Below are 26331 nucleotides of genomic sequence, written 5' to 3' on the forward strand. Positions count from 1 at the left end.
TTGTTTTCTCTTGCCACTTTTTTGTTTTGTTCCCCAGAGAAGAGATTTATTGTAGTGCGTGAGATGTTCGTTTGTAAAAAAAAATACTAATTGCAGGAAATCTTTAATTCACTTCTGAGGCCAACAGCATCTTGTTTTCTTTAAATTTCTGTGACCACGGATCTCTCATCATTCGGGAGAGCATTCTTGCAAGAGTCGGCCCGGGCTGGTCTCTCCGGCTGCTGGGTGGTCGGCGAGCAACTTGTACGTCCTTACCAACCACGAGGGGCGACTGAAATGCTGCCCCTTGGAAGGGCAGCCCTTCAGGATTTTTCTGGCAATGGTTTGTTTGTACAGCGACTGGAAGGGCAGCCCATCCAATTTCTGAAAACATGTTTCTTTAAGTGTTTAAATAATCCAGAAAACTTGCCCCTTGGAAGGGCAGCCCATCAGGATTTTTCTGACAGTAGTGTTTTTGAAAGGTTGCCTGAATTGTTGCCCCTTGGATGGGCAGCCCTTCAGGATTTTTCTGACAGTGGTTAGTTTGTAAAGCGACTGGAAGGGCAGACCTTCCAGTATCTTAAAATGTGTCTATTTTCGTAATTTTATAATCCTGAATTGTTGCCCCTTCTAAGGGCAGCATATCAGGATATCTTTAACAGTGGTGTTTTTGAAAGGTTGTCTGAATTGTTGCCCCTTTGGAAGGGCAGCCATCAGGATTTTTCTGACACTGGTGTTTTTGAAAGGTTGTCTTAATTGTTGCCCCTTGGATGGGCAGCCCTTCAGGATTTTTCTGACAGTGGTTAGTTTGTAAAGTGACCTAAACTAACCTAACCTAACTTAACCTAACCTAACTTAACCTAACCTAACCTAACCTAACTTAACCTAAACTAACCACTGTCAGAAAAATCCTGAAGTGCTGCCCTTCCAAGGGGCAAGTTTTCAGGATTATTTAAACATATAAAGAAACATGTTTACAGAAATTGGATGGGCTGCCCTTCCAGTCGCTGTACAAACAAACCATTGCCAGAAAAATTCTGAAGGGCTGCCCATCCAACGGGCAACAATTCAGCTGCCCCGTCCACGACTGTACCAACAGCTTAGCGATTTCACTTACTTTCGCCTCTTGTCTCAGTCATTCCAGCAATTTTAATGTCCATGTTTTGGCGGTACTGTTCAAGTTTGTTTACTCTTTCTTCCAGCTTTCTTCGACCGAATTTTTTAAAATCACATTTTATTTCTCCAGTTTCTCATTACTTTCCTGAATTATTATTTTTTTTTTTTTTTGTGGTGGCACGAATATCCTCAAACTGTTCGGAAATAAACTTGACGCTGTTTTCCAAGGATTCTATTTTTCTGCGACACTTTTTGCAGCGCCGATTAACCGGTGATGAACTCTAGCCACTTGTTCCATTAACAGTTTCACATCAAAACCACTGGTTCCACCTACCCGGGCACACATACAGTGCGGAGAGCTCCAGAAAAAACCACGCGATTTCAAAACTACTCAATATATCCGGGTGGGGTCTTCTTACGAAAAGCATTTAAGAGTTCGCCGAGGGCCGAAACGTACTTTTGATTACGGTTTAAGTTTTTAAACTGTATTTTTTAAAGAATTAAAATTGCTAAAACGCGTGTTTTCAGAGTAATTTTTAGGCGTAAAAAACCGGTACAGATCCTTGAAAGCACTTAAGGGACTTGCATTACACCTTTATCTTCATTTCTCGGCCATATAACGTTACGGTCACCGCTCAATTTACACAGTTATCCTGTGACGACGATAAAACTGCGCGCCAGTTCAGAGCTTTGCGCTTAGAGGCGACATCGCGCTAGAAATGCCAGCGAGCGTCGCGCTTATCATCCCGCCTCGCTAACATAGATACACCCCTGACGGGGCCCCCTAAGGGCTTTGCATTTCTCACATTTCCAAGTCCCTTTCTTTATTACAAGTTTTCGAAGGTTTTTCAGCACTTCTCAACGAAGTGCGCTGAACGTGAACGGACTTTTCACCAACTCCAGAGCATTTAACAATCTCTTTCATATTTTTCGCTTCCAGACCCATTAGACATTTACCACACTCTTCTGACATTGTATACGATGAGAAAACAAGAATAAAAGTATTAATGATCTTTTTAACACACAAACTAGGCGCAATATTTGTAGTAAGAACGGAGCACCCTCCGACACTTCTGTTTAACTGAACCACACACTGTGTTATGGTTACGAGCCCAGAAGCGTTCAGATCAGTTAAGTCCAACTAATAAGCATGAATAGTTCTCGATAAGAGTGTAGCTGTCGGCAACTGTGGCTCAACAAAGTAGCTCTGAGCTAGATCCGGTTCGTATGCCATGCTGTCACTGTCACGTGCCAGATAACTGTCCAGACTACACACGTCCATTTGGAAAATTGGTTAAACTGCATAATACACCTAATTATCGGCAAGCTTCAAGTTTAAGAATTATAATAAATTAATTTTAGTTGTACTTTGCACAAGTTTTAAACGCACGAGAAAAATTTTTTGGTACAATTTGTTTATTCATTTGGAAAAGAGTAATTTAATTTTGAGATCATACCCGCATCGTAACTATTCTCAATTATTAACTCGTCTTTTATAAAAAATACTAATAATTTATATATATATATATATATATATATATATATATATATATATATATAGTACCTAACTAGTGGACCCAACATACGTTGTTCTGTTCAAATGTTTTAAACTCGAAAATTTACAGGAAATTTCCCTGAATATAATCGCAGCACCATCTGCCGGGTTGAACTGAAATAAAAATAAAATATTTTTGAATATTCGATAACGCGATCACAGCGCTTCCTACCGTATCCAATGTAAAACATCCAAAGTTAAATTATTATTTAATTTAATTAATTAATTTAAAAATATTATTTATCGGATTGAATTGTGAATCTAAACTATTCTTGAATCCACCTGAAATACACTTTAAAGTGGACCCGACAGACGTTGTCCTATTCAAACGTTGTAAATCCAAAAATTATATTTTTTTCAAACTATAAATTAAAAATATAAAACGTCAATTTTAAATATACCTTAAACTATAATTACTATAAGTCATTTTTATTTTATAAATGTTATATACAAACTTATATTTTTATTTTCAAAGAGGCGATCAATACGTCATAAGTTGCATAGAATAAAACGAGAACTGACAATTTAAAATTGTAGGTTAAGTTGATTGTTATTGAATCCACGTGTATACATCATTAAAATAACGAAAAATCGTGAAAAATACTCATTTCAATACTGCACCTCACAAATTTGCACAATGTATATTTAGAATTACACTTTAAAATGTTATTTCAATAAATAATAATATAATATTCTCAATAAGCAGTTCTATTTTATTTTTACTGTAATCACAACTATTCATATAATTCATCCAAATATGAACAACAACACAAATAAATACACAACACACACACACACACACACATATAAGTTATACTGTGAACCTAAACCATCCAAAGATCAACAACAATTTATAAATAAAAAATTAATAAAATAAACATTTTGCAGTGGACTGAATTGTAAATCTAAACCATTCTCGAATCCACCTGAAGACAGACAAAAAATTTCATTAAAATCGGTCCAGCAGTTTAGGAGGAGTTCAGTGACACACGCACGCACAGAAGAATTTTATATATATACTAGCGGACCCAACCGACGTTGTTCTGTTCAAACGTTTTAAATTCGAAAATTTACAGGAAATTTCCCTGAATCTAATCGCAGCGTCATCTGCCGGGTCGAACTGAAATTACTATAATTACTATAAGATACTATAAATGTTATAATGTTATAATTTATTTTACAAACTTATATTTTTATTTTCAAAGAGACATCAATACGTCATAAGTTGCATAGAATAAAATGAGAACTAACAATTTAAAATTGTAGGTTAAGTTGATTGTTATTGAATGCACGTCTATACATAATTAAAAGTAATGAAAAATCGTGTTAAATACTCACTTTGATACTGCACCTTACATATTTTGCACAATGTATATTTTTTATTACATTTTAATATGTAGAAAAAATGAGAACTGACCATTTAAATTTGGAGGTTAAGTTGATTGGTATTGAATTCACGTCTATACATAATTAAAATCACGAAAAATCATGTAAAATACTCACTTCAATACTGCACCTCACAAATTTGCACCTATATTTTTAATTACACTTTCAAATGTTATTTCAATAAATAATAATATAATAATCTCAATAACCAATTCTATTTTAATGTAATAACAACAATTCATAAAAACCATCCAAAGATTAACAACAACACATAAATAAATACACAACACACACATATATATATATACTGTAAACCTAAACCATTCAAAGATCAACAACTATTTATAAATAAAAAATTAATTAAATAAACATTTTCCAGTGGACCAAATTGTGAATCTAAACCATCCTCGAATCCCCGTGAACTCACACAAAAAATTTCATCAAAATCGGTCCAGCCGTCTAGGAGGAGTTCAGTGACATACACACGCACACAAGAAATATATATAAAGATATATATAAAGATATATATATATTTAAAAAGATAAGCAAGAAGAAGTTTCACTTGTGTCACGCATGGACTTAACGCACATTTTTTTTTTCTGTGTGGCTACAAAACATACGTAAATTCTTTCGTTTTTCGATCTCTACTAGGTTCAGTTTGAGTGTTACACTTGTTTTCGTTAAGCCTCTAAGCCTCTTCGTCGCTCTGTGATGACGTCATCATCTCGACCTACCCCGCCGGTTGTAAAGAAGTCTCTCTATCAAAAAAAAAAATCATTAGCTATTCGCCTCTTGCTGAGTAAACAACAAAGAAGAAGGGGGAAAAAAATGTAGAGCTTGCGTTATAAAGCGTGTCTTTAGAACATTCCTCGTGTTCTGTGGAATTTCATGCAAAACCCAAAGGGCGTAAAACTTGCACGGAGACGTCTAGCATCATAAATGTTGTGCTGTCGCGAATAAAATAGTACACCGTTTATGAATAAAACATTTACATTTGCCAGACGGCAAAAATAACAAAATTTATATTGTGTCAGAGAACTTTACTGCTCAAGATATCCCAAACTTAAAAGTGTCGTTTTAAAGTGGGTCTAAATCGCACCCAAAGGAGTCGGTTACAAACATACAAACATAAAAACAAACAAATAAACATACAAACATACAGGTAAAGCTAATATAAAGCGTGTAAAAATAAAAGTTTTTTTTTGCTGTAGGCTCTTGAATTCTAGTAGGTACTAATTTATTACTGAAAAACACTTTATGCTAACTAAAAAAACAAATAACAAAACTATAACTTACAAATTAAACTATAGCATCCTACATTACATCAGAAACTGTAGCCTATATCAAACTGATAAAAACATGTACTTTTTTAAAAAAACATAGTACTTATTAAAATTGTTGTAAACAGATATTAATACTTTGAAATATTTATATTATTTTGAATCACAGTTTTGTGCATTATAACGACTGTAATGCAGACGTTTGAAATAGTAAGTTTTGTAGGTATTTCACGAAAACCTTGTACCTCAAGCTTGAGCCAGTGAAAGATCCCGTACGTCAAAAATTAGAATTAAATTAAACAAATAATTCTTATTCGGTTATTGTTACACGTTAATCTGATGAACATTTATGTATGTCATAAGTCTACCATCGTACGAGTCGGTGATCATTTACACGCTGTTAAATATTTCCACGTGAATTTTAGTAAGAACATTGATTACAAATAACTAGACACAGGAAAAATTCGCGGGTTCAATGACCTCTAGGATGAACTTTATAGTCCTTCGTACACTCGGTCAAATGTCACCCTCCCAATGGCTGTCTTGCGAAGGTGTCCCAATGTAGCAGCCTGTGATTCGACACAGCTTCGGTTGAGTGTGTCTTACTGGCCCAGAGTCATCCGGGTGAGTTGTGAGCCAGTAGCAGAGACAGCACTGAGGTATAACTATATGAATTTTAGGCTGTCGTGAAATGAATCCGCGAATTTTTCCGGTCTCTACAAATAACCAGACGATCTTCTTAAATTTACCAGTACCTACTTACCTTCAGCCGAATGAAACTCACGAGAAACTTCAAGGACGTTAAATAAAAATAAACTAAAAAAAACAGCGCAGTTCGGGCCCGCACCGTAGATTTTTTCGTGAAAACGTCGGGATAACTTGTAAAGCTATCAGACTTGTTGATTATACGAATCCAAGTTTTTGTCATATTTTCTGGCTGTAACGTAGTTTTGCAATTACGCTGGCATCGCAATTACATGAAATGCTCGCTGTCTTCCATCAACACCCACTTAAAAATTTCATCGGTTTAAATTACGGCCAAGTTTTACTGCTGCAGAAAACGAGGGTGGAAGAAATGTAAAGAAAATTAAGGGGGGGAAAACACGCCATATTTCACTTTCCTGGTCGGGTAACGTCGTTTGCTAGAACAGCGAAAATAAAACGTGTAATAATATTCATACTTAATTTTCGACAAAAATGTTTCATGTACGGTCATAGATCAAACAAAATGTATCATCTGAAATTAAATATATAATGAAAAGAACGTAAGTTTGTTTGTTTGATTGTTTGAAGCGGTATAAGCTACAAAACTACTGGACCTATTTCGAAAATTATTGTCACTGTTATTAAGCTACATTTCCCCCCAGATATTTACGTAAGCAATTTTCGATTTAAAGAATATTTAGGGTTCCTTAAGATACATCAACGTTAGACCCTATAAAGGTCGAAAATCGATAAAATTGACTTTATGCTTAGCTTACGATGAGTAAGCAGTTACAAACACACAAAATAAGTTTCCATAGTGATATGGAGCTGAGTATGCATGAGAATGCTTTGCGATGACATGGAAATATGTGACTTAGGGGGAGGGGGGGGGAGGAAGTTAAGCCCCGCCATCTTGGATTTTTTTTCCTTCATTTTTTTGCTACAAATTATAATTTTGAACTATTAATCCAAATGTTTCGGCATGTCAAGGCATAAATCATATATCCCAGACCTTCTCTACCTTGTCACAACCACATGTTTACTAACAGGCTCTCGTATGTAAGTGCCACGAGGAAATAACGTATAACTTCACGTGAGCGACTACAACTATCATGATAACCACACCAGTTCACAAGTGTTGACTTCAACAAGTAGTCAAAGCCAAGTCCTGTGCCACGTGAAACCAAAAAAAAATTGGATGTCTGTAAAGTCGGATTACGGACGATAGTTTAACGTGACAACGTCATAACAAAACATTGATGAAATGATTGCATACTTTTATGAATAAAATTGAATGATTTTTATTTTAATAATAAAAGAATAAATACTCGAAATTATACCAGTAATCAGATTTTTAAAATGCAAGAATAGTTAACATCTATTGCTGAAATTGTAGTTGTAATAAGCAATGAAAACCCCATTAACTTTTCACTTCACTTTATAAACATTCGACGAAACAGTTCACGTCTAGATGACTTGTAATTAATTTTAAAAACTGGCGTTTATCTATAAAGTTTAAATATAATTATGAACAAGTTTTTATATAAATAAACTGTAATCAAATATCTATAATCAATTAAATGAATCACCATAATTTTTTAGTCAATTGTAACATAACCTATTATTACTGCACTCGCCGACAGCGTAACGGAACACAGCGTAACGGAACAATGTGAGTAACGGAACAGTTTTTCGTGCGTGAAGCCGGCGTTCATCGATTTATTAGACGTTGTCACGTGAAAAAAAAATTAAGCCCGGTATCTTTTATTACAAGCGGTATCAAAATATTTGAAATTGCAAAACGGAGATGACTGATCTCCCTTTGCAAATATCGTTAATGTGAACATACATTCTTTTATTTCAAAAAAACTATGGCCTAATATGCAAAGGTTATATTTTCAAAAGTTATTTTATAGTTTACTGAAAATTCAAAGTAGGGTATATAAATCTGGCATCTCTTTAATAAAAATAATATCGTTTGTTTAAAGAATACAGATATTTACTTGTGCAAAAAAAAATTCACCGTATCTACAATTGCATTCAAGTACAGTACCGGTTTTCTAAATTGTGGTTAGACTAAGATACTGGAAATAAAAACGTTTTTGTTGAAGTCAAAGGGTGACTTAATGAACCTTTAACACAGGTTAAATATATATTTGCATTAAAATATTACCGATGAGACCACAGACGCCTTTGTTCAAAGATCACAACATATTTCGTTGTCATTATATACATAATATATTTTTTTAACACGTGCGTGTGTGTGTGTGAAGGTGTATGTGTGTGTGCAGAACGAGTACACAGAAATAAAGAAAGTTATCATTAATATCTCTTTCCGAAAGATAATACGTTTTTTTACACATAATGGAAAAAATATAGATGAACAGTTTGGTAAGGAAACTGAGTGAAGTTCGCGCTATCAGCTTTCCTTGAAATAAATTAACACGGAGTTGTAGCAACACTGCGCATAGAAGAGCGATGACTTATTTTATATTCGTCATTTCAAACAGTTGAATAACCATGTAAATCCAATTCATTTTAAGAGTTAATATTTTTTTTTCAATTGTGTATGCTCAACTGAAAAAAAAAAAACCTGTTTGTAAGTACATTTTAAATGCAATATGTTCATTGCGTTCCATTGTAAGTTATCTAATATAGGTCTTAAAGTCTCTAGATGTTTTACCAATATGCCACACAGAAAAATAACAAAGTCAACATAGAAAGTAAACTTGTGGATATCTAAACAAATTATGTATTTGAATTTCAGTTATAAGTATGTTTTTTTTAGATAAGATTTCAACTGAATTGGAAGCACCCATGATTTTAGATACTCAAATAATAAATTGAGAAATATAATAAGAAATTTATTCCTCGGCCAATAACTAATATTTATGAAATTATCTTCTGCCTTAAAAGAACAGTATCTTAGTAGACGTTCGTAGCGACATTTATTTAAAGTGTTTTTGTATAAGAACACGAAGTTTAAATGCCAGTAAATATGCATCTATTACATAAAAAAATCAAGGCATACAAGACCTGTTACACTGTCAAATATTATTCTCCGACTATATTTGACAATAAAATTTGAAGGGTAATACTGGACGAAATCTGGTTTCCAAATCCTCCATCAAATAAAGCTGGACAGATAATCTAAATATATATTTTACAGTCACATCATTAAAGAGTATTATTAGTCTGAACCAGCTATAAATTTTCAATTTTAATCTTATTTTTAAATTTTATTAATGCATCCAGTGCTGGATGGAAAATTCTAACCTGTCAGTAATAATTTTTTATGTATTTCATAACATTAAAAAATATAAATTAAACCTCATGAACACTACTTCCCTAGTAAAATTAATGCATAAATGTATTTAAAGTTGTAGACATCATTAACTTTTTGCAGTTAAACATCTTTCCATATGACACTAATATTAACATTAATTTCACTATTTAACCTTTATAATATCTTAAATCTTCAATTCGTTGACAAGGAAACACATTCTATTTCCGTTTCCTCAAGTAACGATTCTGATTGGCTGATTCCGTTATACATCCAACGTACTTAAGAACCAGTCCTATATATAATGTATTTTATGAAAACTCAAACCACAAACTTTTCAAAAAAATACTGCTGCGTTTGGGACATTTTCAGTGTCTTCACACCAGTTTAATACATAATTGTATCAACAATTTTTGGAAGGTTTTAAAAGCGATAGTTAGAGTGTAATAGGATCTAAAAAAAAAACAGCGTAATTCTTCCCTGTTCCCGCTATCCTACAACAAAGAAAGGTTTTTAAACCGGCAATTTGGGTACCATGACCAAACCGATTTAAAGATTTTGTCGGATTATCTAAAGTCAATATAGTTTTAACGGGAACCATCTGTTATACAGAAAGAAAGAAAACATTTTGAGTGAATCTTTCAGTAAAAAATAACCTCTAACTACAGTACAAAGCAAAATCATATTTTTTTTCGTGTTGTAAATACGATTGCAACACGAAATTCTCGCATGAAATGTAACGTAGAATGCTTAAAAACAATTCCGAGAGAGAAAAATAAACGCAAATTATATTTTCAACTACATTTCTGGACGCGAATCAAACGTAGTTTCCACACCCGCCGCTAGAATTCGCTGCCGGAGCAGCTACGTCGACAGTAGAATCATGTTAAACTATATAATGATACGGCTTCGATAAAAGCGAAACTATCTGGAAAAAAAAATTAAGCCCCCGGCTTTGGACCTGATTTTCGACAAGGAATTTTATTAAAATACATTCCATTTTGTTAAAATTAATTAAACAGTTAATTGATAACATAAAGTTTCTCTTTGGCTTTGTGAACTTTTATTCGCGGCATCCGCCACAGATGGCAGCACTGTGGTTACACCTTTCTGTTCCTTGACTAACGTTCCATTCACAATATTACTCCTATCAAATGGATTGTACAGAGAGCTAAGATATTACACATCAAAAAATTCATGTAAGTGTTGGTCTTCAAAAAAAAACACGGAAATTTACCGGTAACATGTCAAATGTAACCCGCTAGAAAACAGGGAACACTGAACTGAAATGAAAGTGACGGTAAACTCTGAGCGAACTATCAAACGCCGGCAGCGACCTGGCGGCCAAGTTCAAACAACCGGAAACCGAACGCGAGCGGCTCAATTGGTGCCGGATTACAGAACGTGCCGAGCCACTGAATGCCGGATGTGCGGACCGCCGACTATGACGTCACGCCGGATGTGCGGACCGCCGACTATGACGTCACGCGGCTGTGCGATGGCGGGTCGTTACCACAACGCCGAAATACCACAACGCCGAACGTACAATAACGCCGAATACCATTAACGCCGAATGCCAAATTGACCGCAACGCCGAAAGCTAGAAAACTGCAGTGTACCACAACGCCGAAATACAGTAACGCCGAAAAATGTTGCTGCGGGGAGTGGGGGCCACAGGAACAAAATGAAAAACAACTGAATGAATGTGTGTGTTTCTTAAATGTATCTTAACCCCGAAATACCACAACCTAACCTAGCCTAACCTAGCCTAACCTAACCTAACCTAACCTAACCTTACCTAACCTTACCTTACCTAACCTAACCTTTGTGGCAGTCCTGCAATGACATTATTCGGCGTTAATGTATTTCGGCGTTAATGTATTTCGGCGTTGTGGTAGTTCGGCGTTGTGGTACACAGCAGTTTTCTAGCTGTCGGCGTTGTAGTCAATTTGGCATTCGGCGTTATTGTATGTTCGGTGTTGTGGTATTTCGGCGTTGTGGTGCGTCCCCTGCGATGGCTCGTGCACGGGGTGGTCTGAGAATCCCGGAGACTGGGTCGTCCACGCGGGAGTGGCAACTCGTGTTCGCTGTCTAGAGGCTCGACAGAAGGTCCCCGCCAGCAATGCCTCCAGGTAGCCACCCCCCTGCCACCCCCTCCCAGGTAGTCAGACGAACTGTCTCGCCTTTACGTCTCCGAGAGCCTTCAACATGCTGACACTACCTACTCCCGGAAAAAAGGGAAGTTATCAGTGGCCCACGGTTTAGGAATCTCGAGACTTAAAACCAAACCTAGATCCACACAATAGTTAAAAATATCCAGCCTTACATTAACAAAATAAAATTATTATACTGTCTAGTCACCAAACATTACCTAGCTTCACCCAGTTAATATTAATAACAGACCTACACTCTGAACCGCTTAGGCCACAGGCCACATGTTAGGTTTGAAAAAAAAAAACCTCCGTTGTGTGTTTTTAAGTTATGATAGTTTTAAGTTATGCGGGTCGAACTTGCGTGTTTCTAAGTTATGACAGTTCTAAGTTGTGATAGTTCTAAGTTATGACTTTTTACGTTACGACGTTCGTAAGTTGTGTGGTTTTGCGTTGTGTGTTTCTGAGTTATGATCGTTCTAACTATGACAATTCAAAGTTACGTGGATTTTTTTCGAGGTTTATAAGTTATGACTGTTCTAAGTTGTGTGTGTGTGTGTTTTTTTTTTTTTTTTTTTAAGTTATGTGTGGTCCTCCCCCCTCTATCCAGGGACTGTAAACCCTACCCCTACAACGTTGCGAGTTAAATAAAAATATATATCACATAGGCTTCGCAGCTCATTTTACAAGTCATTTCTGCCTGATCCAACATGAATCCGAAGAGCCAAGGATCACACCTGGAGGTTATTGACCGCGATACGCGACCTGGCGCCCCAGGCTGGCTCCGGAGTTCTATTTTTTATTTTTTATTTATTTATTTATTTATTTATTCAATTTTTGTTCTGTAGATCCCATATGGAGGTAAGGACTCCGGGATATAGAACAAGTCAATTAATACAAATATATACATATATACAAACAAACTGTACAACCACAAAAACTAAATATTACAGAGTACTTTTACATTTCAAAAGTAAGAAAGAGAGATGAAAAAAAAAACATGGGTACATAAGAAATAGTATAAACTGAAGTCTAAAGCTCAGAGCGAAGAGTTAGCTTACAAAACTCAATATTTTTCTCCTCGCTTTGTGATGGATTTGAATCAAATTTACCAGAGCTAAGTTTTCTGATCTGTTATTAGGTCAAAGAATTCTATCAGAGAGTAGGAAGGATGTTCTAACAGAACTTGTTTGATTGTTTTTTTCGAATGTAGATAAATCGGTTATATTTGTGGCATTATGCTAGAGTGAAGCACTCGGCCCTTGTGTCCGCCACGGCTGTGACAACACCCCCTGTTGGTCGGTCAGACCTTTGAATATATAGTCCATCCACGGTAACCTCCTACTTTTTTAAACGAACCTTTGAAAAAACACACCAGGATGCAGCATGTTTGGTTCGTTTGCAAAAATACTTTCCATCATATGCATATTAAACATGCATTAACACTAAATTACCGTATAATGATGTTAAATAAAATTTTACAAAAAAAGTAACTATCTATGTACAATATTATTAATATTAATGATCTCGCATGTGTGTAAATGAAACAGTGAGAGAAGTGGTGTGTTGGCAATGATTAGAACGAAATAGTTCCATAGCCAAAATATATATTTTTTGACTTTCCGCGTGTATTTAAGAATTTGTGTGGGTATTTGTTAAGTTTGAACATTTTTTTAAATCTCTGGTGAAATAAAAACGTTATGTTAACGGTAAAAAAATATTACGTGCCGAAACCGTGGTCGCGCATTAATAATGTTAATAGTCACTTGTTTGTTTTCTCTTTCAGCCGCTTTCAGCAGCTCTATAAGCAGTCTGCAGTCTGTACGCCATATTGCAGTGTGTTTTAATATATTACTGACCGTGAAATAACGTACCTACAGTTTGTGTTTCAGGATTTTGTGTTAATATTGTGTATTTTAACTTTGTTATATTATTTATTATCTACTATTGTAATGATGGAATTTGTTATCGTTTTGATATTTTGTGTGGTTCTTGTGATTGCTGTAATGGTAATTGGTTCCGGGATGGGGAAAGCTACTTCGTCGCAGCGTCAGATGGACATCATTAACGTCGCTCAGAACTTATATCTTTTAATTAGGAAAGGCGACTTGAAGAAATGTGACGTTACGCAGACGACCGCGTTTCTTCTCAACATCGCAAAGTCAACTGTTCTCAAGTAAGTAGGCTTTTTTCGTTTTCATGCACGTAAAAAAAATATCGACTGTGTCCTAAGTATTGTCGGCCTGTGTTTTAACTCACGAGGTTTTTTGTGTTTTATTTCCAATTTATATTTTTTGGTGTGAGACAACACCGCCATGTGGCGTCTCTGTTGAAAACTTAACCTAAAATCATATTAGGCCTACTCAGGTCCTAACAATAACAATATAGGCACTTTCAAGTATTTTTATGGGTGTGATACACGTTTGTTTATAACGATGTTTATAAACTTTATGATAGGTTTAACTATAACATAAGGGAGTGATTTTATAATTTGCATTTAATTAGTTTTTCATCTGTTTGGGAGATCACAAAATAAATAAAAAAACACTTCATTAATTTCGTGGACAAAGTCTGTCATGTTTCCATTTAGTGACCACAAAGCAAATATTTGTGACAAAATGCCATATTTGGAACACTGCCTAACTGCGTATTGTGAACGGGTCCCCGGAAAAGTGTTATGACAAATGTTTTTTTTTTTTTTGGTTAGGTACTACAAGAAAGACATTGAAGAAGTTTCAACACCAGGAAAAAAGAGGAAAAAAAGGCCACAGGAAGGAAAGTCACTTGACACAGTCGACGATTTCACAGTAAATGCAATCAGGAATGCAATTTACAGGATGTACGCTGAAGGTAAAAATTTGATACTGAAGAGTAGTTTCGATATCACTGGGGTAGGCCCTACTTAATTGTATTCATTTCATATATCCATATGCAGATTGACCGGTTCAGTTTTTTTCCCGATATCATCTGTCCTTTAAAAATACTTAACATTTTTGGGTGGTTTGTTAGGTTTCTTTATTGATATGGTATTGATATATAGAATATTGTGCAACATATGAAATACGTACACGTCCTTTTAAGGTTAGGTTAAAGATAGAAAGAAAATTGTTACATTCTAAAACTACAAGTAATGTTTATATCGTTATACACAGTATACATATTAAATAACCTCAAATTTTATGATGTATCAGAAGGTTAAATAATGACTATTTCCAGTATCAATAATATCCAGTTGTGCGCTTTAGCAGTAATTGGTTACAAATTAGTGAGTTGTGGTCTAAGCAAGCATGGTTATTAAAAAAAAATTGGGATACTTAATTGGCTAAATTGTACTGTGTGGCAGGGTCCAGTACAATATATATTCTATTGCAAAATAGTGTCATGCCCCGCCTAACCCTTTAGAAAATATAGGGGTATTGTTATTTTATAAACAATAGTCCTACTTCATTGTAATGAAGTACAGTACACTCCCTATTTAACGCGGTTGTCGGGGGACATAACTTTTACCCGCGTTGTTGCATAACCGCGATGTTTCGATGTGACCAAGGTCAAAAGGCATAAAACACCGCCTGTGTTCTAATAGGTCGGCAAGCACGCACAGTATAGACGGCCCGCCGTTGTGCGGACTTTGCATCCGCAGTTTTCACTAAACGCGGGTGAAAAAATAAAAATAATAAATTTTAAAGATAAATATTAAATGTTGAATTGTTTTTATTTTTCCGCATGCCGCGCACAGTTTGTCGCACGGCCTACGAGCGCGCCACACGCCGCCATACACACGTGCGGCACACAAGCTGCTGCCAGTCTCGTGGTGTCAGCCACAGTATCTGCTTCGTCAGTGTCCGTAACAAAGTAAGTGCAGTGTGTGCGGTTACACACGATTCTGTGGTCGAAGTCTTCTAAAAAGAAAGGCCGTAGTGATACTTCAAACCGAATATGAATCGCAAAGTACCGAGTTTGATTAACAAAATAAAAATTCTATATTTACTTACAGATAGCTTGTCTTTTGCAGAAGTAGGCCGCAGATACAGGAAAAAAACTATTCTAGCATTCGTACAATAAAAAATAAAGAATCGTCTATCGTGTCAAGTCGTTAAACTTTATTATCCATGCTTACAGTAAATTATAAATGGTCACGTGTGGGAAACAAAAATTGCGCCAATTTAATTTTAGCGCAATCAGTGACGCCGTATTAAAAACCGTGTTAAACTATGTCTTTACTTATTTCACCAAACACTGTGTCGAGTTGCTGAGTGTGTGTTTCTCGGATCGGCAAGTGTTATATTCCCCAGCCTCTGGTTAAAGGTCGGGAGACCGCTACACATGAACATTTCCGGGAATTGTTTACTACCTCACGGCAAAAGTGGTACAGTATGGTTCACGTAAGTATTGGACCACTGGGAATTCCTGGGCAAAGATTAAAAATACGCTAGCTGATTTACTTTACCATTTAATGTTAAAACATTATACCAAAGTAAAAAGATGAACGTGTATAATACAATGAATTACCCAATAATATAACGTCTGTAGGTTTAAGTTGTAACAAAACATTTATATACAGATGTACCAATTATGATTCTGGAGTGGAATTTTAAACACCGGACTACCTGATTTTGCCTTGTACGCAGGGACGCTGCTCAGTCAAGTGACTCATGCTCTGCCTGTGTGCTGCGTGAACACATTCCCTCCCCCACTCCCCCTCTCCATGTTTCTGCCCGCTCTAATCTCTACCTCTCTCCATATTCTCGGCTCGCCTCTCCCTACCCAGCGCTTGCCGACAACCAAGCCTATCCAACATCAATCCCCAGCCGAGTCACGCTGGATAATGTCGCTGGACGGTGGGCTTTATCAGGTCCCCTGTCCGATGCTTCATTTGTGAGATAAAGCGACATTAAGAACTAGTCTTTCAGAAAATATCACTGGGCTGGATTGGACCATAATTTGAAAACACTACAAGATAGAGGAATAATGTACGGAGATATCTTGTTTAGAATTTCACTGCGGACATTTTCTACGCCTAGGCTTTTTTCTGCCCGATGCTTAGTTTGTTAGTTACAACGCAAAATTATCCTAATCGGCTATCAACCATTTATTCCATTATTATTCATTTCTGACTGGGGGACATGGTTTGACCCGCGATATACCCGATTCCGCGATCAATCGGGGCGCGATATACCGGGAGTTTACTGTATCATATGAAAACACAACTTAGCCAGACAAACTGTGTGTTAGTGTATGAAGTAACAGAAGGTTATAAAACAGTAAAAGTTTAGTATCGCGTATCCGATTCGATACATTGATCCTGATCGCATGATCCTGCAAATATTGATCCTGTGATTGATGATGCTTGCTTTTCTAATTTATTACGTTTAAAAATCCTGTACAAAACCAAAACTAAAAACCTGTGATGTAGTAATGAGTTATGATTTAAAGTTGAATAATAATGAAAATATATATGTTTTATTAAACTTATGATAATTATTCTTGCTATACCACAATATTTGATTATGTTCAGGATCTTTGATCTGAATAAATGAAAAAAAACATGCACCACACGATCAATAGGATGTACAGGTTCATGCATAAAGATCTAGGGATCACATGGGATACACGATACAAAACATTTACCTACAACACAGTGTAGAGCTTGTAACTTATTGATTGCTAAATTGAATGCTGAAATACTAATGGGTAAATATTTACTTGGGCGGTATTTCCGAAAAAAAATGTTAAAAATCCGAAAATACCTTTATTTTATGCTCTTCAACTTCCTCTTTTCATTAAAAGTGGCGGAGGTAAGAAATTCCAAATACTTTAGAAGATATCGAATTTTTAAATTTCATCATATGTAGTTGAGCGGTATTTGCGAAAATAAATGTTAAAAATCCGAAAATACCTTTATCATATGCTCTTCAACTTCCTCTTTTCATTAAAAGCGGCGGAGATAAGAAATTCCAAATACTTTAGGAGATATCAAATTTTTTAATTTAATATTTTAAAACTAAAATGGTCGATTAAGTCAGGTCAGTTACATTAAAAATACTTTCAAACTAAGGTGATATTAAAAATAATGTGAATTAATTTTAATTATTCTTTAGTTTTAAATTATTTATAATGTAACTGACCTTACCTAACAAACCCGTAACAAAGGATGTACAGTAACAACTCACGTAAATTTTTTTGTTACTTATTACTTGCGCAACAATATCAAAATAACAAATAAGACTTTAAAATTAGAAACGTTAAAAACTCACCTAAGTTGGAGGCGGTAATTAAACACCGTTTTAAACAATAATTGAACTAAATAATCACGTATTAGTTCATTTGAATTCTGGCCTATCACGAACAAAAACGTGACATCATTATCCAATAAAAAAAATAGATACTCGTACGTAAACAAGAAACAATGGTGCACGCACGCCACAGGAATGCGCTGGTTTTGTGCTGAAATTTAAAAATTCGATATCTCCTAAAGTATTTGGAATTTCTAATCTCCGCCGATTTTAATGAAAAGAGGAAGTTGAAGAGCATAAAATAAAGGTATTTTCGGATTTTTAAAAAATTTTTTCGGAAATACCGCCCAAGTAAATATTTACCATTAATTTAAAAGTATTTTTGAAATGTAAGTTTATTAAAACTATTTAATAAATGTAAATTGTGCACTTAAATTATCTTCTACGGGGTTGTGGTTTCGCTTAGTTTTGTGTACCTCTGTTATTTCATGTATTGTTAATGTATGCAATAAATTTACAGGTTTGAATGTTACAGTCGACACCATTTTGAAAGAAATCAGGGAAAGACAAATAGATTATTATGGTGGAAGATCAAGTCTTCATAAATTGTTAAAGAAGATGGGATTTTCATGGAAAACTGTTGATGGACGAAAAGCTTTGATAGAGAATGAAAACATAGTATTGCAGCGAATAGATTTCTTGAGAAAGTATAAAGAAGAAAAAGAAAGAGGTGCCAATTTCATATTTGTTGATGAAACATGGATTTTCCAGAGAGGCAAGGCATTAATTTATTTGAAAATTTGTTCTGTGGTCCAATACAAAGTATTTCATTTCCATTTCATATATTTTTCAGGAACTGTATCAAAGTCATGGCAGGACAAGAGTCTACAATCTGCGAAGAGACGTACTGTTGGAGATGGTAAAAGGTTTATTGTTGTTAATGCTGGAGGGCGCACTGGCTTTGTGCCAGGAGCAGGATTACTTTTTGTTTCAGGTCAGAAGACTGCAGACTACCATGGCGAGATGAATGGGGAAACTTTCTTGATGTGGTTTGAAGACATGTTGGTGCATCTTGAGGAACCCAGTGTCATCATAATGGACAATGCTTCATATCACAGCACCCAGGTATGTGCAATGGTAAAGCAGTGTCTTTTTATTGCTCAAATTGTAATGTGAAAAATTTACATGTGTTTATTATTGTGTATAAGTACGAATATTCGAGACTAATACATTTTGCCAGCAATAATTGTTATCTTAATAGTATGCCTACACTACATTTTTATAAACTATAATGTTTGAGCTGAAATTGATTACACACACACACACACACACAGATATATATATATATATATATAATGTAATTGAATTACATTGTAGTGCAATCTAATTTAGTAGAGGGTTTGAAATACCAAATAAAATTTTTTTATTGCAAACAGCATTTGAAAATGACATAATTACTTGTTTGGTAAAAGGACCCACTTTATGAATGCTCTGTTGCCCTACTTAATAAATTAAAATAATATTTTCAAAAAAATTTCTAGTCACTAAACTAACATGCTTTGTTAAATTTAGAAATTCATTACGACAATATGCCAAAACACATGTTTGCTTTGCATAAGTACAGTAGAACCCTGTTATAATTTGTTTTTAAGGGGCTACAAGAAAAAAAAACATAAGCAGGAAATTCAATTTAGTACTTTTTAGTGTGGATTTATTGCCAATGGACTCAACAAGCTGCATAAAGATATATTTGATGCTCCAATTTGCTTGTAGCAAGCCAAAAACAATTTTTCTTTAACATCATGGTGCTTCCAGCTTCTATCTGCTTTGTCTTTACTTACACATTGTCTCATTGCTGTAAAATTGTCTCATTTCTGTATAATTGTCATAATTCACGACAGTGTTTACAGTGGAAATGCTTAAGTCCAGTTCTTTTGCCACTTGAACATGTGATTTAAGTGAATACATTTGAAAACACACAGAATGGCTAAAAATTTATGAATTTATTTGTTTTCCAAGGGTGTCAACAGGCAGTTAACTGCTAACATACACATATACATAGACAGTATAGACAAAGGCTTTTAATTTTTTTCGTCTTCTAAAATTTTATGAAGTGAACATTACAAGCACGAAACGCATAATTTGTGAAACATTATATCCAGGAATTAAATACATTGTCCTTATAGGGAAAATATTGGACTTGAAAAATAATACATTATAGGCAGGAAAACTTTATAAGCAGTAAAATTGTAACAGGGTTCTACTGTCATGAATTCTTATCAGCTACTTGAGTATTTAGTTAAATGTTGGCATAACGTAGGTTGAGAAAACACCTACAACGAACTGGATCAAGGCTGCACTGATCGCGTGGCTGGAGAAGAATGGGATAAAACATGAAAATAATTTGTTGAAAGTGGAGCTGCTGAGAATAGCTAAACAAAACAAGCCCCGAATACGGTATATTATTTCGTTTTTTTTACAGCATTTCTTTAAAAGTGAGATAGTTGCAAAAAATTACGTATACACCTTGTTCTAACACACTTTTCAGATATGAGGTAGACGAGTTGGCTCGTAACTATGGCCACGAAATTCTACGACTCCCACCCTATCACTGCCACTATAATGCAATCGAACTAGTTTGGGCTCAATGTAAACACCATTACAATAGTAACGTGGGGCGGGCCAAGAGATTTGACAATGATGCAGTTGCAGCCATCTGGAAAGAGGCTCTTGATGCTTCCACACCAGAGAGGTATTTTCATGTTGCATGACCAATGGGGTATTCCTTTTGAAGTAGAAATTGTTTTATTTTCCTGTAGAACATTCCTCAAGCTTCAGCAAAACCCTTACCATACATTTTTACATAATACGTAAGTATTGTTGCCTAGCAGCCTGGTCCTACCATTCCTTTTGATAACTTTGTGTGCTAGTGTGTGTATAGTGTGATTATCATTTTGTGTATATTCATATACCAGTAATACAGTTTTAAAACAATTGGTAAAAATAAGTGGTTTGAATTTGTGTAGTTGTCGTTTTGAAAATGTGTTGCATGTATGTGTTTGTGTTCGTGTTTGTGTTTGTGTTTGTAATTTTATTCCCATGTGATTCATACATATCTGTGTAGTTTCTAGATCTAACAGTGGTGACTTATTTGCAAGTTTTTTTTTTTTGTAATTGCAGTCCATTTGCAATTGTTTCATTTCCATAAATAGTTTTGTATTTATTAGTAATTGTGATATTACTTTCTGTTATGCTTAATCTTGTGTCAATGACTTTAAAGTTATGGTGGGTTCAGTGCTGTAGGCAGATTTCAATATTCAGATAAAATTTCAACGTAGAGAATTTTGAATATTTTCATCTAGCGAACTTGAATAGGTATTTACACATGTAGTTCTTGCACATTAGTATTTTCAAAAGTTATGTTATTATAGTGAAATACATATACAGTAAATCATCAAAACTATTCAAAAAATTAAATTTTCGCTATATCTCACTGTTTTTGTCTGGGACAAATTTTAACCAAAAACAAACACAAAACTTATGAAATAAATATTTTATCATATGCATTCTAAGCCTTTATTGATAACATATATAATATTTACAGCTTTATTATATCTTGAATAAACCACTATAATTTTTTTTTTCAGATAACATAAAACAAAACATGTTACTTCAAGTATTAAATAATAGCTTTGATAGTTGAGGAAAACACATTAAATGAGTTTTGTTGTGTTTAAAAATACTTTCTTGTGGAGTGAGTTCAAAATTGTATGTAATAAAGAGCATGCCATGCATTGTTTACTATGCCGTTTTGACAGAAACAAACATATTTTGTTATAGAGTGGTTTTTGCTATAAACAGGTCATTTATATAGAGGTTTTACTGTATACATTAATTTTTTTAGATGGGCGAGGTGTGTGGATCACGTGGAGAAGCTAATTCAAGCAGACTGGGAGAGAGAAGTCCACATAGACAGCGGCACCATTCCTCCACTCATCATCCACCTCGGCGAGGATAGTTCAAGTGAAGACAGTGACAAAGAAGAATTTTAGGTTACGACACAGCAAGTAGATGGAGACAGTGAAGTACTGGCAGTTCCTCTTGATGATTTACCCGGGTGTTCTTATTGAGGTCTGTATGTAATAAACACCTGGGCAACTGTAAGTGTTGGGGTTTGAAACATTTTTTTTTCTTTTATGCATTCCCATTAAGTATGTTGATTACTGGAACTTTATGTATTAACTTTATATTACACGTATTATGAAATGAATATTAAATTTCATTTCTGGATTCGTATAGGTGTATGTGAAACATTTTATTTTGTTGTGTGTCTTCATTTTTCAGTGAACTTACTTGGAAAACAAAAAGCCAGTCCCCATCCAGGGCCACAAATAAATAATGCATATAAGTGGTATAGAAATTACTGTCAATTCTTCACCACAATTTTACTGTTCATAAAATTATGATTTTGTCTAATAAGTATACTCAGGAAAATGTATATAACCATATTTTTATTTGTGGCCTTAACCGGCAAAATGGTAGGGGTTTATTAAATAAAAGAAGAAAATTCATTTTTAAATGTTTTCATCTGAATTTGTTAATTTTATTAAACCTTCAATCCTTAGTCTTTTCCAGATTGCTTAGATGGACAGCCATATGTATAATTTACAATACTTTTTTTTCAGATGCAGAAAACTGTGTTGAACTGTACTAAAGGATGATATTTATTGCTTACATAAATGTTGTAAATTTATATATTCTCCTAAAAATTTACTTTAAATTATATGTTATTTCTTTAGCTAACAAACTTATTTTTTAATATTTTTACCATTGGGTATCATAAATAATGTTATGAACATATGCATGTATACTTAGATAATATTCAAATTACTTATATATATATATATACATACATACATACATACATACATACACACATTGTTTTGACAGCTGGTGATTGTAAACAAACCATTTGACATTTGTCACATGGCAATGTTTTTGTTTACATACGGCGGAAGGATACATAGTGACATTAAAGTAGATCCGGTGAAAAGCAGGGCTTCAGAAAAGTAGGAGGTTACCGTGGATGGACTATATATACTGTATAGAAGTCGCCAGCCCAGGTTAAAATTTCTAATACGGTTTTGAGGTAGTTGGTTAATTCACCGCCGCAATCGCCACCATCTCTAGGGCATCGACTTGTGGTGGTCCCTAGCGGACAAGTGTCGAACTCTTCAAACACCCCTTCCCCCTCCTCTTGAACGACCTTGAGCTGCAGTGAATGATGGATGGGGGGTGCGGGGGAATGACAGTGGGCGACAGTGCTGTGCTCTAACGTGTAAATAACAACTAAGACGATACAGGGCGTTACGGCAGCGCACTGCAGCGGTGAAGTTCCCAAGCTGCTCAAGTAGTATATAATAGTATTTCCGAGATCAGGCCTCAGGCGGTGGATTGAAGATTGTCGACCGCCATCTTGGATTTGTGACGTCACGGCGGCAAAAATTCCTCAAAATTCCTCAAAATTGACTCAAAATGACTCAAAATTCCCCGTTTTAAGAAAAAATTTCCCGTTTTCGAGGGAAAAATTCCCGTTTCGAGGGAAAATTTCCCGTTTTAGTCCTTAAAAATCCCAGCGGCTAGAAATGTCCTGATAGAGGCTTAAGCATCCTTAACTCAAGCCTCAGTTAAGCCTCTATCAGGATGTGACCTTGACCTTTGACCTTGACCCCGACGGCCATCTTGGATCCACCATCTTGGATGACGTCATTTCGTTTTCTCGAACATTCCGGCATTGTGTTATCCGCCATTTTGAATTATGACGTCATCGTTGCAATTTTCGTTACGGACGCCATCTTTAAATTTATTATCCGATTTTAATGAAAAAAATTTAAAAATTATAAAAAAATTAAATAATAAAAAATTTAATAAAATATTTAAAAAACAAACATTTACGACACGGAGCTCGGAGTCCTCGGTTCAAACCCGACGAGTGCAAAAAAAATAAAAATGGCATCCGATCCTTCCCCCCGCGGTGGCTGCAGGCATACTGACTCCCACCACTTTTTTTTCAAAGCATATATATCGTCAGGTAGTATGTCGTCATGTCCGCCATCTTGTCCTCGTCTGCTGGAAGCCATCATCAGTGTATCGTCGGCGAGAGTGCGCTGACGCCATGTTAGTTTAATTCTTATCCGCTAGAGTGCAGTAATCATTTATTATTGCTGTGACACCCGACATCTTGTCATTTGGCCGCCATCTTGAAAATCCGTAATTATTTAGCTAGAAATTCGGGAAAAATTCCAAAATTCATTAAATAAATTTGTAATCTATATACTGATTGATTAGGTCGACTAAGGTCCTTGGTACGATCTAGGACGATGCAAAAAAAGTAAATATAACATCAATTTAACATAATAGTAACAGGTTCGAGGAATAAAACACCACAAGTTCTTTTACAAACATAATATTTATTACATAATTTCTATTCTACTACAGGATCATTTGCGAAAGCCAGCAATCTTATAATCATTTAGTTCCGCAGCGGTGTGAAATGACTAATTCTTAGCTCCAATCGGTTTATACTAGACAGAGTCCAGCCAGAACCTTTACAGACATAGTCCACCTCTTCTTGACAGAGTTTCTGGATACCGTTTTTAACAGTTTGCTTCACATCGTTAGAACTGTAAATTACTGCAGCCGATGTCTTGAATGCACACTTCTTCACTTTGTCATCGAACGGATATGGCTTTCCATATATACAGTCCAACCACAAGTTATATTTCAAAGGTCCGTTTGTTGCTACATCATCAGTAAGCTGATTGATTATGTCCTCTCTGATATCATCAAGAAAATTACAAATGTCTTTCGACTCACCTAACGTATTTAAATAATAGTAGTCCTTCAATGTTCCACGAAATGCAGACTGCGCCAAGTAGAAGCCATTATCGTTCACTTGTAATGCGCCGAACACAGTCTTAGGTTTATTTTCCTGTTCAGACGTCATACCAATCGGTTGCTGCACATCGGTTTTCTTGCTTGTACGCTCACGAGCCTTCAACCTAAACCGAGGAGTCGAAATTTCTGCAGGTAGTTCAGCAGTAGGCACACGGACTTCACCTTTACAGTTTTTCGCATGTCGTCGCAAATTATCAATTCTAGTAAACCATTCATGACACTCATCACATCGAAACTTCATGCGAGATGGATTCTTCGTGCATTTGCTCCGCTCATGTCTTCGTGCATCATGAGCAAATGCGAACGACGTATCACAGTAGCTGCAAGGATACCGTGGTGATGAAGACGAACCTTTCAGACGCGATCCAGATACTGACGTTGCCGCAGTTGCACCATCTCCAGGCATACTCTTATGAACATCAATGCATCGTTGTTGCGCCGAAACCTTTACTTTCTGCCGAACAGCAGGACCTTTGCATGCCTTCATGTGCGTTTTCATATTATCTTTTCTGGCAAACTGCTTATGACATTTCTCACAAACAAACATGTTACGATATAGGTTCTTGGCACATTCGCTCCTCTCGTGTCGCCGAGCATTGCTGTTGTTTGAGAAAATCTTGTCGCAGTAACAGCACCGATGTTCGTTAGTTGTTGTCGATTCGGCATCCATTGAAGTCTCCATTGATGGCGAACCACCGTTCGCCGAGTTTTCCTGTGCAGCAAGCACTAGCGGCATTAAAGTCTCTTCTGCTGGCGGTACCACGTCTGTTGAAGTCTCCTCCAGTGTTGACATCGACGTTGCCAACGGGATCTGCTCCACCATCGTCGACGCTGACGTCATGGTTCCCGCAGTCGATGGTACAACCTCCATCGAGTTCGTCGTTAAAGTCGGTAAAGATGCCATCGAGTTCGCAAGAACAGGTAATTACGTGATTAATGCACCAGAAGAAACAAACTAGGTGATCCTTACACCGACGACGTCAGTAACAAACTAAGCATCCTGTTGTCTAGAGCTCGCTTATATATACATGCACCGAATGGAACAATACGCTAGTCAAATCAAGAACCATTTACAATAATACTAGAGTCAAAACAACATTAAAAATAGAAGGACCATCAACGAAAAGGCAGCACATTTGGAAAGCACCGACAACGAAAAGATGGTGGATCCAAGATGGCCGTCGGGGTCAAGGTCAAAGGTCAAGGTCACATCCTGATAGAGGCTTAACTGAGGCTTGAGTTAAGGATGCTTAAGCCTCTATCAGGACATTTCTAGCCGCTGGGATTTTTAAGGACTAAAACGGGAAATTTTCCCTCGAAACGGGAATTTTTCCCTCGAAAACGGGAAATTTTTTCTTAAAACGGGGAATTTTGAGTCATTTTGAGTCAATTTTGAGGAATTTTGAGGAATTTTTGCCGCCGTGACGTCACAAATCCAAGATGGCGGTCGACAATCTTCAATCCACCGCCTGAGGCCTGATCTCGGAAATACTATTATATACTACTTGCTCATCATACGCTTCTGAAACACGTAGAGTAAATCCTATCCTCTCGCGACTTCTATACAGTATATATATTCAAAGGTCAGACCAACACCGAGTTGGTCAGAAACGGCCGCCTGGGGTCTGCTTCATCGAGCACCTGATCTGAGCCTGCGGACAATCGTGTCCGGCCTCCTGGGTGACAG

The 26331-nt window shown here is 35.9% G+C and overlaps 1 protein-coding gene across 6 annotated transcripts; it reads left to right on the forward strand.

Moving 5' to 3' along the window:
- Nucleotides 1–13316: 13316 nt before the first annotated feature.
- LOC134538391 (uncharacterized) lies at nucleotides 13317–22393 on the forward strand. Of its 6 annotated transcripts, XM_063379682.1 has the most exons (8): nucleotides 13319–13630; nucleotides 14162–14304; nucleotides 18208–18462; nucleotides 18541–18606; nucleotides 18682–18812; nucleotides 20008–20144; nucleotides 20236–20439; nucleotides 21592–21870. In XM_063379682.1, the coding sequence occupies exons 1-8, from the start codon at nucleotides 13407–13409 to the stop codon at nucleotides 21737–21739; spliced, it is 1308 nt and encodes a 435-aa protein (XP_063235752.1). In that variant the 5' UTR covers nucleotides 13319–13406; the 3' UTR covers nucleotides 21740–21870. The 6 variants fall into 6 exon arrangements, with proteins under 6 accessions (XP_063235747.1, XP_063235750.1, XP_063235751.1 ...); XM_063379680.1 differs by having other exon boundaries at nucleotides 13318–13630; nucleotides 18208–18606; nucleotides 21592–22393; XM_063379681.1 differs by having other exon boundaries at nucleotides 13318–13630; nucleotides 18541–18812; nucleotides 21592–22393.
- The last annotated feature ends 3938 nt before the right edge of the window (nucleotides 22394–26331 follow it).

The sequence above is a fragment of the Bacillus rossius genome, chromosome 13, assembly GCF_032445375.1.
Source record: "Bacillus rossius redtenbacheri isolate Brsri chromosome 13, Brsri_v3, whole genome shotgun sequence".
Lineage (NCBI taxonomy): Eukaryota > Metazoa > Arthropoda > Insecta > Phasmatodea > Bacillidae > Bacillus > Bacillus rossius.